At 35.2% G+C, this 15,813-nt stretch overlaps 1 protein-coding gene across 2 annotated transcripts in view; it reads left to right on the plus strand.

Moving 5' to 3' along the window:
• The first annotated feature begins 2,903 nt into the window (after positions 1–2,903).
• The window catches only part of SEMA3E (semaphorin 3E), a 292,189-nt gene continuing 279,279 nt past the window's right edge, over positions 2,904–15,813 (plus strand). The window contains exon 1 of one of the 2 annotated variants that reach the window (XM_025381243.1): positions 2,904–3,656. In XM_025381243.1, coding sequence (XP_025237028.1) covers positions 3,542–3,656 — 115 coding nt within the window. In that variant the 5' untranslated portion in view covers positions 2,904–3,541. Of the gene's footprint in view, positions 3,657–10,641; positions 10,742–15,813 lie in introns of those variants that run through there. The other variant, XM_025381244.1, reaches the window with a different exon arrangement.

Genomic DNA, 15,813 nt, shown 5'->3' on the forward strand with positions numbered 1-15,813 from the left:
ATGCCCAGGAATGAATATTGATGATATGATATTGAAGGAATATTGATGAGTACTGTCTCCCACAGTATGCAAGATAATTTTAAGTCACGCAGAAATAAACTTTCACTACTGTTTGGTTTTTGCATATATTTGAAAAATACAAGTAGGACATCAAGTCTATGAGGTAATGGTTTCATTTTATATTAAATTAAGTTTAATTGCAAATACTACATATTATATCAAAAATGGTGAATGTGGTAAACAGATGTCTAAAGTGTTGGTAACACTGCCCTAAAGGAACGTCTGTCAAACACAAATTTTAGCATGTGAAATTTCAGGCAAACTGGGAACATGAGGTGGGGCATAGCAGGCTGTTCTTTAACAAGGACCTGAGGTTGATTCAGCAGCAGATGGTATGGGATTGCCTCCTGGGAAGGCTTGTTCTAGAAGCTAGTTGACTTTCTGCTGTTGAAATTGGAGAACCAGTGATGGAACCCATCATGGGGGAGACTGGAACTCCTGATGAACACCCAATTTTCTTTTCTTTCTTTTCTCCTTCTTCTACCAGACTGAGATTGCTCTTCATACAATGATGTAAGACTAGCAAGAATGAGGGATTTTGGAATAAAACCCTTGATCTGGCAAGCAGTACCTTCCTAATTGGCATTTATCTTCTCACCTGGTTTTCCTTGTCTGATATTGTTCAAACTGCTAGCCTGGATCCTCTCAAATCAAATAGAGTAACATCACCCAATATTATTGGTAACTCCAAAGTTTTTCAGTCCACTAAAGCTCTTCCCTCACTGTTGGTGGTAAGTCAGTTGTTGTTGTTGTTGTTAATTTTCTATTTCCTTGTTTCGCAAGAGTATCTAGAAAAGGGTCCCAAGGGTTCAGATTTTGATGTTGTCATTTGTCTATAGTATTATTGATTTGTATGTAATTATTAAAAGCAGCCTCTTTTATTCTCAAAAAAAAGTCTTGTTTAGATGATAAATTATTTGATGATTCTGCTTCTGAGGATTATTCTTGTTTTATTTTATGATGTAGGTGACTAATTTTGTCCCAAAGACTCTTTATTCCACTGCTAATGCCACATGGGGGAATCTGAGGCTATAGATAGTTCTGAATGTTTAGTTTTCCTAACAGTCATTTTTTGGCATCATCTATATATTTTCTATAGGATAAAGATAAAAGTAAAAAGACATAAAGAGGAGTTAAAAGAAATAAGTAAGGACATTGGCAACTGGTAGATAAGCCAAAGCACATTTTGAGGAATCTAAAGAACCCATTATTCTGGCATTTACTTCTAACTTGCTCCAACTTAATCTGAAGGATGACACATAAAACCGAAGACAAATCTTGGCATTCATAACATTTATTCCCTTGTCAACATTTTAGAGGTGCATATTTTGTGTACTAATGAAATGATTGTAATGTCTCACATTGTCTCAATTCTATAGTAGAGTTAGGACAGGCACTGTGCAATCTTAAGTAGAATTTCAGTTATGTGAGAGTAGCCATGAATTTGCAATAAAAGGTATAGGCACCACATTTACTTTTCCTATAATCCCACTGTTAGATAACATGTATAATAGCTGCTATTTATTTTGTCATTTGCTTCCATCCTAGAAGAAAACAAAAGAGAATTTTGAAGGTACAATGTATCACATTTAGAGCAACCTTTAGGTCTATAGCTCATCAAACTGGCTTTTAAAATATGCAAGCACTCCAGGTTAAAAGTCTCTAAATACTTCATGTTGTTTTACTGTTAAATAATGTTTAGAGTTTGCTATCTTTTGTAGACCTTGGAAATCTAATTATTTATAATATCCAGTGACATTTACATTTTGCTAAATATACTCTGCTTGTACAAGAACATCTCATGATGAGAAAAATGGGTAGAGAATGCCTGGCTGTACATTTGTTTCTATATAATGCAAAAATATCAAGGTGACTTATCTTTTTGTTGCAGTTTCATGATTTTAAAACATAATTCTCAAAAAGTGTTCCTAACTATTAGCATTTAAAATACAGAATAAGAAGAAGTTATCATAGTTGAGATCAGGGTTTACCATTTAACTCTCCACTGTCAAATCAAACATCTATTCAAGTTTATTGGTATCTTAACATAATACCATTCATTTCCATGCCAACAGCTCCAGAGTGTTTGGCTTCGTTTTTGAGATTGATTGAAGGTAGATTGTAAAGTTGACCTATTGTGTTAAGCTTATTTACACAAACACAGTGTCTTGAAAAATCAACTCTGGAAATGCATAGCAGTTGAATCCTAAGGTATTTCACATTCTAAGTTTTCTAATACCTGCTTTACAGAAATCTCTTGGGTGGTGAACCTCGATTTTACCAGTTACCTTACCTGGGGGAAATTACTTCAACATTCTTAAATTTGAAGTAAAATTTAGGAATTGCTTTAGGAAAAAGGATTTGCTTTTAATTTCATTTGACAAATTTGCTTACGTAAATAATTTATTATTTCTAACAAATTTATGAGACAATCACAGATGAAATTTTTTTTTCAGGCTCTTGGAACACATTTTTCTTCAAAGACTTTAAAAATAGCATCCCTAAGATATAAGCAATACAAAAAGACTGAATTTTGAAAATACCTATATGGCAACAGTGAAAAACAGAATTTGGATCCTGGATGGTTACAAATAGATTATTTTAAAAAGAAGTTGGATTTATTCAACTTAGGTCAATTTATCTTGGTAAGAATTTAAAAGCGCTTTCTGATGCCACATCCTTGTCTGTCACCTATTCTTAAATAATCAGCCTGTTATGTGTCATCACCCCTCCCGAACTCCCCATTTCCCCCATCAAAATGTGGAGTTCTCTCCTGCTGCTGAGTAACGTGGGGCTGGTTATGACTGGGAGGGAGGATGGGAGCGGGGCACGTGGACCAGAAATACTTCCTAGAAACAGCAAGTACGCTGCTCAACCCTGCCTGAACTTTCCTGTAAACAGCCACTGACAGACTGCATCCCTGCTGGGTGGATCCTGCGACTCCTAGAGAGAATGGCACTTCTTGTTTTTAATTAACAAGGTGAAAGGTGAATTAAAACTAGCAGTTTGGCAAGTCAGTGCAAGAGGCTGACTTCTGAGAGGCTTCCAGGAGCCCGAAGAGAGGACTTCCACGGGAGAAGGGAGTGCGTGTGCGTGTGCGTGTGCGTGTGCTCGGGTTTTTTTTTTTTTTTTTTTTTTTTTCTGAATGAACAGCTTTGCCTAAGTGACTGAAAAATACAGCTTCTTCCTGAATCTACCGGCGTAGTTGCTGAAGAGAGCTCTAGACAGGACATGGCTCTGAAGACTCACTCTTTGGAATGTCCTCTTGCTCCCGGCTTATAAACAACTGTCCTGAGGAAAGAAAGGTTTTACATAGCCAAATACAGCCTGACAAATGGCACTTCGGAACTGTGCTTTCTGATGACAACGCGTTCGATTTCTGACAAAGCCTCTCCCACGCTGCCCCTGGAGGGAAGTCCTAAGTAAAACTCAGACCCTCCTTAAAGTGAGGAGCGAGGGCTTGGACGGTGAACACGGCAGCATGGCATCCGCCGGGTACATTATCACCTTGCTCCTGTGGGGTTACTTACTGGAGCTTTGGACAGGAGGTCATACAGCTGATACTACCCACCCCCGGTTACGCCTGTCACATAAAGGTAGGTTACCTTTCCACATCCTTTTGTTTAAAAGAAAAAGAAAAAGAAAAAGAAAGTCGTTTAACATAGGCTTATGGTCTTCAAAGACCTTTAAAATGCACCTGAAAAATTTATTGCAAAACTGACCTAAAATTCTAAGTATCTCTGATTAATATGTCATACTCACCTCATCTGAAAACAGTGCAAAATCACATGTCAACTTAGAGATGTTATTTTTGTCTGTAAATACTGGGTTTTATTAATGAGGAGTTCACTCACTGGCAGAGGGAACACAGGAAGGGAGGAAGCAGGTTGTAAATAGCCTTGAGAGGCTGAATCCACCAAGTTAACAGTAGGTATTTAAATATCAGTTTATGCATGTGAGAAACAAGGATGCTGGGGAAGGGCTATAGAAATAGGGGTGCAATTTGTTCTTTTTGTTTTTGTTTTGTTTTGTTTTGTTTTGTTTGCATAATGGAGGTAAGAGGAGGAGGAAAGAAAATTCCTGAGGAGAAAAATGATGCCCTATCCATAATAACTGTCATCATCATGTAATTAAAATGATTAACAACTAATATAAATTAGTTTTCCAGTGCAATTGATTATTAGAATTTTTTCATGTGTGGCAAAGCAAAATAGTTTATGACAATGCTTGTAAAATGGCTAATATTGATTAAAGTATTAGTATTCACTAGCATTTGTAGTGTTAATTTATATTGCCTTAATGAAGATCTGTCTAACAGCGAATGTTTAAATATTTCATTCTACAGTTGTCTTGTAAAGCAACATTACACTCATAAATAAATGATTAAAAGATAGATTTTGCATCAGGACCAATACAAGCCAGTCATGAATATGTTTGATAACTCCTCCTGTAAACAAACAATCAATAAACAAAACCATGCTCAGAGAAAGTGGCTTTGCTGACTTAAAATAAGTTCAGAATAAATTGTCAGCAAATAAGTATTTATTATCACCAGCCATTGAGACATTGAGACAGAAAGCAGATGTAATACTCAGGATTACATAAGAATCATTTTTCAATTGTGTAAGCTTTTAAATTGACCCCCACTGTAGAAGGAACAGAAGCTTGCATTTTCTAAGTATAGGTAGAATATTTGTCAGGAGAAACAAAAAGGGAGTCCTCGATTTTATGTGACATGTTTGGTCTTTTTGTCTTTTTACTGGACAATCTTCACTAAATGTTATAGAAATTTTTCATTTTTAGAGTAGTTAAAACTATGGATATTTTCTTAGTTTAAATACATCTCCTATAATACTATCTAGTAGATAATACAAATTTAAGAAACACATTGATACTAAATTGGCAAAGTGTTTAAAATATAGTGCCCAGAATTAACACTAATCTTTTAACTTGGGAAGATGTAGCATGGTATGTATCAAAATGCCTATTCCAAAGAAGTTTATCATCAAAGATGTCAAGATGTACAAATTTGATGTGATGGAATATGGACAAATAAAGATGCAAAAAAATATAAATTGATTGTTTTTCTTATGTAGATGAATGGACAAGCTACCAGTTTTTGCAAGCTACAATTCTGTTACATCTAGTATTAATATTTTATACCTTGTTATTGGGGTACTTGTGTTTTCATGGTTCAATATCAGTGTGTTTTCCAACAGGTCACATTTTAATATTTCATAAGAGAGTTAATAATTTGATCAAAGAATACCAAAGTTCTCCGATACAAGTAAATGTTATGCATAATACTGCTATTGAGTTTGTCTTTATTATGTCACTTTTAATCAAAGAAATAATTGTAACTGATGTTATGAGTGGTGTCATATGGTGTGAGAGTAAAACTGCTAGTATCTATATGTACACTAGACTGAAAACTCCCACAGGATTTCCTTTACCTTTGAATTTAGTGGAACCAGCTGAAAATGCACAATATGATGTTTTTATACAAAGGCAGAATAGAGAGAGTTACCTGAAAATGGAATGTTCCTACTTGTGCAATTTTGTTAATGAAGTCAGCTAAGAGATCACACTGGAGATGCTACCTGAAGCAGCCAATGCCTACTGCACCTCAGGGGCCTTAGTGAAAAGAAGAGCATATACACTGTCAGAGCAGGGTATTCAGTCCCACCAATATAATAGGAACAACCCATTTATCTCTCTACACTCTGGAATTCAGTGAATATTTTAGAGGTCTTCAAAAACTAGGAATAAGATATTGCAGATTATTCTTTCGTGGTCTTGAATAATGTCAGTAATGGCAAATGTTCAGTAGTGAGTGAATTAAGATAATTAATATATAAATGAGTTTATAATCTTTCAATATAAGAGGCACTAGGTATATGTAATATAACACCTCTGCACTGCTGCCTGACCACTAGCAGGGAAATCCAGGAGGTTCCCTGGAGGTAGCCTACTAGAATAATTCAGAAATTCTTTTCACAGTTCATGATCTAAGCTGTATGGGAGAAAGGCAGGCATTTTTCTCATATTCTTCACTTTTAAGATGGCATTTGAAAACACAAACCTATTGTTTCTTCTCAAGGAGGAGGAGAAAGTTTATCATATACAGAGTTTGAGTTAAATTATATAAAAATATGTTCAGAAAAAAAAAAAAAAGGTCCAGAGATTTGCCCTTTTCCTCTCCCCTTCATTCTCCATTACTATTTCTTAACTAGACATGTTCTTAACTAGAGCTGGAAAGGAAGGGATCATTAGGATTAAAGAGGAGAAAAGACAGAGAGAGAGAGAGAGAGAGAGAGGCAGAGAGAGAGAGAAGGAGACAAGGTATAAGGGTAATATGAGGTGTGGAATATTTTCTAGTTGATTTCCTACTGCCTTGTACCCCAATGGGATAATATTGAATCCCTTCCTCTTCTAACTGAATATCTCACTCCACACTAATATTAAGAAAATATACTGGCTTAGGGCAAGTCTGGTAGATAAAATGATGAGATAATTACTCTTGTTGAGGCAATACATAAATCTTTTAATGTATTTTCTAGTTACGAGGTAAATTACATTAATAAGTAAAAATGTAGCAAAGATTAAGATGGCAAGATGCAGTCCTGCTTTGTAAAAATTTTCGGTCAAGAATCAAGTTATATTTGGCTATATCAGGCAAATATTTAAAGGTTCATGAATAGTTATGCATTATAGCTAACTTTATCCCAGCTCAATAGGGTAACATTGGTGAGATTAATGCAAAATTTTAATATTCTCCCCCAAGGGTTTCCTTGAAAAATACTGTGGTCCTCAGGACAGAAACCAAGGAAGGAGAGAATGAAGGGAGAAGAGTCCTGGTGGATTCATCTATTTCCCTTTGTTGATATCTGTTCTCTCCTTATCTTTCACCATCCTGCACTAATGAGGTTACAGGGAAGGCAAAAATAAGCTTCTTGATAATGGAGCTCAGAGAAGAAAAAACAAATAAGCCAAGACCTATGTTGAGAAAGAAATACCAATGTACATGGAAAGCCCCAGAAATTCAATCATGGGAGCTTGGCAGACAGGGTAGGTGTTTGAAGTCTCAATAAGGATGAATGCTATTGCAGAAATCAAGGAGAATGGCTGCTTAAGCATAATATGTTCTCCTAGAATAGTTGGTGAAGAGACAGTTAAATAAAGGCATGGATATGGCAGAAGAACATTCCCAAAATATGTTAACACTACACATGTAGATTTAAACATGGAATATATACTTATGCAGATAGAACTTGCAATAGAGTGTTAATTAGTGTATCTGTATTGGGTATTATAACCAATTAAATACAGATTTATCATAGTTCAGAGAGCTCAGGATTTGAAATCAGAGGCCTCTACTCCAGCTCTAGTACTTCCCACTTAAAATAATGATAATTAATTGTCTGCATCTCAGTTTCCTCTATTTGAAAATAGGGGTAGTAATGGTATTTTGCCTGTATATTTTACTGGGTTTTTGAGATAATCAAGTGGAACAACAATATCTGTGAATGTACCTTATCACCTAAAAACTATTTATATTATTAATGTTTTTGCAGACTGATACAAAGTGAGAGTATTGGAAGGAAACAGGTCCTAAAGAGAAAAACCTTGAAAATGGTATGAGTTTATATTTCAACAAGTGCTAAGATAATGCTAATATAGAAGACAGAATAAACTTGCTCTTAAATAGCATAAAACATATGATTTATCTTGATAGATTGCACTCACTCCAAATCTCATCTTCCATATCTTTGACCTCTAGTTATAATAACTCAGAAGATGATTACATTGTCTGTGCATTTTCCAAGTTTCATGGCCTATATATTTTTTTTGCTGTAGTGTACATATATCCATTTGTTACATGTATTCACTCTACAACACACATTTTAGAATTCATTCCATTTACAAGAAAATAATTGACAGAGAATTCTAAAAGAGCACAATGTTAAATAAACATTCTGAATGATCATTCTGGAGGCCGTGATATTTATTTTATACCCAAGTCAAATAAAAAATGAGGTAGTGACTGAGCCAGTTTTTCCTGACCCAGCTCATAGCTTTGGTTCCTCTTCCAATAGCTTGGTATTATCAATAGTGACATTAGTCACACATCTCTGGGTGTTAGTAAATAAAAACTGGTCATATGACATGATTCATAAGCAGAGTGATTAAATAGGACCCAGGAGGAAACACTAGCCTATGTGCCCAGAGCTTCAGGGAGAGACAGTGAGAATTAAGTGGTGGATTTATTAAGAAATAGCTTATATTATAAAAAATACCACTGGATAAATTGTGAGGAATTACAATATGTTTCGCTGAGTCTGGTTTATACAAAATATGCTTTCTGTGGAGAGAGTTTTCCTAAGAATTTTAGATAGTGCTATTATTTGTGTTTTTATATTTGCTACAGACAAATATTGTCCATGTATCACATTGAAAGTCCCCGAATGGTTCTATGAATTATTAAATTCTTATCTGGATGTTGCACTTTACAGTGGGAAAACAGTTATCTTTTAGTATAGAAATAGGATGAGGGAAGGTCTGGGTTAGAAAAAAATAGTAACTGGAATTTATATATGAACTGGGCCAGTTTTGGAGTGGAAAATGTATGTGAATCAAACCATTTTTTTTTTCTGCTTTGCAAGGAAAGTATTCTATACATAATATATAACCAATGCCTGTTCTTTATTAATAAATATATTCAACAGCTGTGATGTCATAATGAAATATTCTTTACAAAAATTATGTTGCCATATTGTTGTTTTGCTATCCAGGTCAGATTTGTTATCTAGTCAGAGCTGAGAGTATTACATAGAGAGGGCCTCTGTTTCTTTCTGGGATGAGATCACTTGGTGGCCTCAGTTCTATGACCACATAATAAAGCACCAAACCATGAAATTGGTTGTTACTGGTGAAAAGTATTGCTAACAGTCTGCTCAATCAGTTTTATTTCATCAAAGACATTAAAAGGAATCATCATTGGGACTTCTTAGTGGGAGTGTGTGCAAAAATGTATTTCTTTATCTTTGTATATAAAACTCTTCTGTGGTTTAATAGAGGAATTTAGTCTGCAGGAATCCAGAAATATCACTTTGCATGCATGCATGCCCCTTCATACATAGCCATCGCAGTGTAAAAAGTCTTATAATTTCAGGCTCTGAGAATTAAAAACAAAACTAAACTAAAATTATACCATTTATAACGTTTTCCAAAGGGTGCAGAATAGATTTAGATTATTTTCTTGGTTTTAATAGACAGGGCCATAAGTTAGTAGTTTCTAGTATAACATATGACACTTTGTAATACTCTATACATTATACAAACGATGATGGTTATTTTGATAATTTTGTTTTCACAGTAAAGCCTTACATAACATTGGAGGTATAAGAGTAAACATCATTGTTATTATTAATTCCTTAGTCTTAAGTGAGCATTATTCTTTGCACTCATGATAGGAATGATAGTGACAAGACTGGATATTTTATAGTCTGGATATTCTGGACTAGGAATAAAAAGGACATGTCCATATCACATTTACTCCAAGTGTTGCAGTCTCTGATATTAAGAGAACGTTTTTGGTCATAAACAGTGATGATTTCAAGACAAGACATCTCTGCGGAACTGATAACTTCCCTTCATATGGCCCCTATGGTGGCCAAGACAACTGATTACTCGAGAAGTTTTCAGCCCTGGTTCTAATGCCTATTTCGGGATATTCTAACCATAGGGGTCCTTTGCCTTGGTAACCTTACCTCCACAACTGGTATGAAAAAATAAAAGAGAAATCTATTGTCATGCCTGATTTCTGGGACTTAGAAACGTGTTTCATTTCCATCCTTGGTACCTAAACTCTCAGCCATCACTGTGCTCTGCTCAAGGATTTAGCTTGTAGCCTTGGCATAGGAAACACAGTAGCTAGAAAACACTCTTACATTCGAATTGCAGTGGCCTAAAAACCCTAGACTTTGGATGAGGCACATCTAATTTGAATCTGGCCTCTGACTGCACGGCATGAGCAAGTTACGTAGGTTTTCTGAATATGCATTTTCTCATCTTTAAAATGGTAAAATATAATCTGCAAAAATGTGAAAGGATTACATGAGATAATACAGATTAATGTGCAGAATACTTAACCCTTAGGAAGCTTTTTATAAATTACTCAATAAATCAGATGAGATTCAGAGATAATTAATCTATGCTGTTCTCTTTTTTATTCTAAAAGCAATCATGAGCAAATTGTTAAATTACAACTTAGGATGAAGAGAGATCCTTAATCATCAGATTTTTACTTAAAAGCAAAGATTTTCTTTAATGAAAACCAGCTCTTACTAGAGTAGATAACTAGAAGGAACAAAGAATATAGATGTCTCTCATGTTTGTAAGTTATTGTAAGAATTATTTTGTTTATACTTTAAGGAAAGTTGGAATTTTATCTGATGGCACCTTGGAGACAACAGACCAAATCCACAAAATAAACAGTACTAACAAAGGTAATTGTAGGCCCAGCTTTGTGAAGCACAATAGAACTAATATTACTAAGGCCAGACCACACTGCCTAAAGTTAAACTAAACAGTGTCCTATAGGCAGCTATCAGCTCAGCATGTGTTGTTTACTTGGAAAGTGAAAGAAAGTCTCCCACTTTGCCTTCCCTTAGATGAACAGGTAAGATATCTGGTGCCATGCACAGTTCCTGACACTTCGTAGGCATTCAACAAGTGCTCATCAAGTGAGTATCTGAATAAAACAAAATGATTTAGAACTGTGTTTTTCAAAGGAAAAGGTGATGGGGTGGGATGAGCAGGAATACCATGAAACTGAGGAATCCTGGACAACTATTTATGCCCCCTTTAGCATAATATATGTTAGAGAAAAGGCTGGAGCTTTCTGTCTATTCACCTTCTTTCTCATCAGTGCTGCATTTAGTGAAACAGCTGGGACCTCCAGGCACCCTCCTGATACATCAGTTGAATTCTTTCATCTACATTCTCTCCTCCACCTTTTTCTCTACTTCCTCTTCTTTTTCTTCCTTCCCGTTCTTTTCCTCTTCTTCCTCTCCTCCTCCTTCTTCTGTATATCTTGTGATGTCCTTGTCATTTCTGGGTTATCACTATACCCCCTCCTCCCTTTCTCTTTTCACTTAATTCTGTGACTACCCTTTTGTGTGATTGGCAGCACCCCTTCTTTCTTTTTCTCTTCTTCTACTTCTCTTCCAGATAAATATTTTTGATTTCTTCGTCACCTTAAGCCAAAAGGGGAAAGAAAAAATACTTTTGGTGAAAGATATGTATTCATTGGCCTTCTGTGTACCTTCAATATTTGTTTCTTTTTTGTTGTTTAACACAACAAATACAAAACATAACCTTTGAATTATTTAGAAAAACTTTAAACTTACTAGGTATTGAAAATTGGTTTAAATCCATGATGCAGGAAATAATGAAATACTAAATAAATAGCTTACTAGCTGCCTGGATAATGTACCCTCTTTCTCCAACCTGTTTTTCTGCTGGGAAGCTGATGCTCACAGGCACCGTAGGATTGTGGCAATTGGAGAGGAGAGGAATTAGGGCACGGCACAGGAGAGAGCAGAGCCTGCCAGCCAAGTATTCTGTAGCTAAACTCGGGTTAAATGTCAGTTAAAATATTATTGATATAAACCTATTTCTATGCACTTTTGGTTTGTTTTCTCTGAGTTTTGAGCTTTAATTTAGGGAACCAGAATAAAAAGGGGGTTTTATTTACAGGATAGAGTGGTGGAACAGAATCCCTAAGAATAAGTCTCGGGTGATTTTAGGTAGCCAGATCAACTTCAGAACCGGAAAAGAACAGCAGCAAAGAAAATGAGAATAAAAGACGGTGAAAATAGAGGTCAGCTGAGGACACTGACTCTTTCCCTCCTGATTTGTTCTTTCACAGGAAATGATGGGAATGGAGAGGGGCTTTAAGATACCCTGTGGGAGTAAAGTCAGATAGGAAATGTGCTCCCAGCATTGTGTATAGCTGTTTACTCCTCCTGATTGCTTTTTTTCTAACACTGAGTCAAAAAGTTTATTATGAACCTCAGGTCCTTTCCAATTATAGAAATGTAGGGCTCCTTTCTTCTGCTTACCAGGCTTCAAAAGGGTTTCTCCAAAACACTTTTGAAACTGGTATTAGGAGATAGTATGTTGTAGTGGAAAGGGTATGGACTTCCAGTTTTTGAATCTACAGTATATTTTATTTGATGCTGTCTTATTCTCGCTGAATCATTGAACTGAGGCTTCCTCTCCTCATCATTATAAAGGGAGTAATGAACACTGTCTTCGTATCTTGTATGATTTTGGTAGAAAAAAATTTAAATGTATCACAAAGATGAATGACATGGTGTTGTAGTATCTTATAATACTTTCTGATTTATGTAATTGTTTTTAAATATATTTAAAGGTCCTTCAGGGCAAGGAGTAATTTTTTGTAAGACCCTTGGGGATGGAAGAAATTCACTTCAAATCATTCCTAAAGGCTATAATTACAGTCTGGGTTTTGGTGTCTATTGAATTGAAATGTACATATATTTAGTTGGCTTCCATATTATGGTCAAAATAACACAACTATAAAGGCCAACTTTATTTTTTTTATAAGGTTCAGAGCTACTGCTAAATAATTCACCTGCAGGATGGCTTGATTGAATTTCATTGCACAGGAGATGATGCTACTATTATGGAAACTGGAGTTAAACGAATGCTACACAGAGTGTGGTCCATGTACTGCAGCATCAGCATTCCCTGGGAGCTGCTGAATCAGATCTGCTGAGTCAATAATTCTGAGGCTCGGAAATCTCTGTTTTAACAATTCCTATGGGTGATTCTTAGTGAAGACTCAACTATGAGAACCCTTGGGCTGTATGTGTGGAAGGATGCTACAAAGGAGCCCCAAGTTTATATTTACCGTTTTCATTTATTCCTCCTTTAACTTCATCTCCTAGGTTAAGGGTGTTGTCAAATGTCCAAATGACAGCCTTGGTCTTGATAAATATACTTAGATTCATAGATATCTAACTATATCACCATTATCTGCTTATTTTTGTATTAAATATAAAGTGTACCTATACATTGATGATAATTTAGCATAGAATTTAAATATTATAAAAGATTATTGATGGTGTAAATCGTAGCATGTTGTAGCTATGATTGAGTGATGAGAAAACATCTAATATTTGTCGATTGTGGGAAAGCATTTTGTAAAATTCTTTTATGCCTCAAAGAGAAGTTTTCTGGGACAAATGAAATTAGATGTCGCTTACCACTTCATCCCTTTGTTATACATCTTGATCATTGCCTGTATTAATCTGCTCTCACGTTGCTATAAAGAACTGCCCAATACTGTGATAAAATTAAGACATTCCATTAATTCCATTATGAATGACCTCACTGCTCACCATGCACGATAAAGCTGTGTTGTTTTCACACAATATACATAATTAAAACATATAATTCATTTAAGAGTGCACAGAACACTATGTTATTATAGAGAAAGCCTTTTTAAAGTTTTTTTCTCTTAAATTCTTTTGGGGTAGAATCAATGGATATAGCTTTGGGACATAGTGGATAGCTATATATAATGAGGAATTAACAAAGTTTACTGCTTTAAACATTTTAATTTTAATCACATTAATAATAAGTAAAGTGACCACGTGCGTTTGTTAACTATCATAACCTTTTCGAGGGACAGAATACAACAATTTCCTCCTTGATGTCTTGGACACCAGCCCAGAAACCACTGTCCTACCGCTTTGTAAAGAACTCCTCTTTCTAAAATATATGTTAAATTAGCAGAATATTTTGAATGGAAAAAAAAAAAAGAACTGCCAGAGACTGGATAATTTATAAAGGAAAGAAGTTTAATTGACTCACAGTTCCACAGGGCTAGGGAGGCCTCAGGAAACTTACAATCATGGCAGAAGGGGAAGCAAACACATCCTTCCTCATATGGCAGCAGAAGAAGTGCAGAGCAAAAGTCGAAAAGCTCCTTATAAAACCATCAGATCTCCCGAGAACTCACGCACTGTCAGAAGATGAGCTTGGAGGAAACTGTCTTCATGATTCAATCACCTCCACCTGGTCCCACCCTTGACACACGGGGATTATTACAATTCAAGGTGAAATTTGGGTGGGGACACAGAGCCAAACCATATCATTGCCTTCAGAGAATTAACAGAGCCTATAATTTTTAAGTATAATTGATGTGTTATTCATTCATTTATTCCATAATTATTTGTTCGGCTTCTTCAATGCTTTAGGTATGGAGCATTATGCTAGGATTTTAAGATAAAAAAATCCAGTTTTACAAACATAATGTGGTATACTGTTTGGAATCCTGGGATAGTAAAGGATTATTAGATGAAAACTAAGGAAATCTGAATAAAGTATGAATTTTAATTAATAATACTGTATCAATATTGGTTTATTAACTGTGATAAATGTACCATATAAATGTATAGCGTAAACAAGGGGAGCTAGGTATAGGTATAGGGGAACTCTCTGTACTCACCAAAAATGTTCTATAAATCTAAAACTATTTTAAGAAGTTTAACACACACACACACACACACACACACACACACACACACACAGCTTTTAGTCAAACCCAATTCTCAAGAAACTTAAGATCCAGTTGTAAAAGGAGACAAGTCGTAATAAAGTAGGGTGTTTTTTTAATATCCCAAGGGATGCTATAAAAGCATGAAATTGGGGCTGAAAAGAGAACCAAAGCTCAGTATTGAAGATTAATAAGAGGAGCTTGGGCAAGATGTTATGAACAAATTAGCTATGTCATACTCTGCCTTGCACCATCCTGCCATGTGCCCACAATCTTCCCATGGCATATAATGCATTGTATTCTCCCAGAAATTAACTTAATTCCACTGTATTCGTGACTCTACCACACACACTACTATCACACGTTCTTTGTCCTTGCTAAATTTAATTTCCCCCATTTCTAAATGACTTTGAGGAATTTTCAGATTTTTTGTATGAGTAATATATGATTACTACAAATTCATAGTTAGAGTTTGAAAATACTGAGGACAATTATATTGCATTTTATTGCTTGCATTCTTAGAATCTAATAAACTTTAGGTACTGAATATATTTCATGTATTGCATTTAATATACAGAATTTAATTGCTATATCTATTCACACTAGTGTTACCAATCTTAATTCTTTTGCTGGATGCCACATACAAATACATTCCTAACAGAGATAGCAGAAAATGAAATGATGGGGTTGGGAGAGCATTGAGAATACAGGAGATATGATGAGAATATTTCTCTTCTGCCCCTTTTGCAACACATTAGTCACTAGTTTGGCTTCAACTCTTCTATTACAAAGGTTCTGAAGAGAAATCCAGGACTGCTTAGAAATTGTTCAGAAAATATCTGTAAATTATTAAAAGATATAGTTTGAGGCAGTGGCAGAGGATTGTATGACTTCATCTGGGCCATTCAAATGATTATTGTCACATTTGACTCAATTTTTCTTCCCACTTGCTCCAATCATGATCTCCCAATTTCCAATGTAACACCTCATTCATTTCTACAGTGACAAACTATGAAGAAACAGAAAAAAAGAACTAATGCATTAATACCATGACAAAGCAGAAAGCAAAGAAAGTCAGAACCGGGAAAGAGTGATAACTTACCCAACATCTTTGTTTTTTCAGAAATGCTCCAATTGACCAAAAGCAAGATTTTTTTTTTTTT

This window comes from Theropithecus gelada, chromosome 3, assembly GCF_003255815.1.
Source record: "Theropithecus gelada isolate Dixy chromosome 3, Tgel_1.0, whole genome shotgun sequence".
NCBI lineage: Eukaryota > Metazoa > Chordata > Mammalia > Primates > Cercopithecidae > Theropithecus > Theropithecus gelada.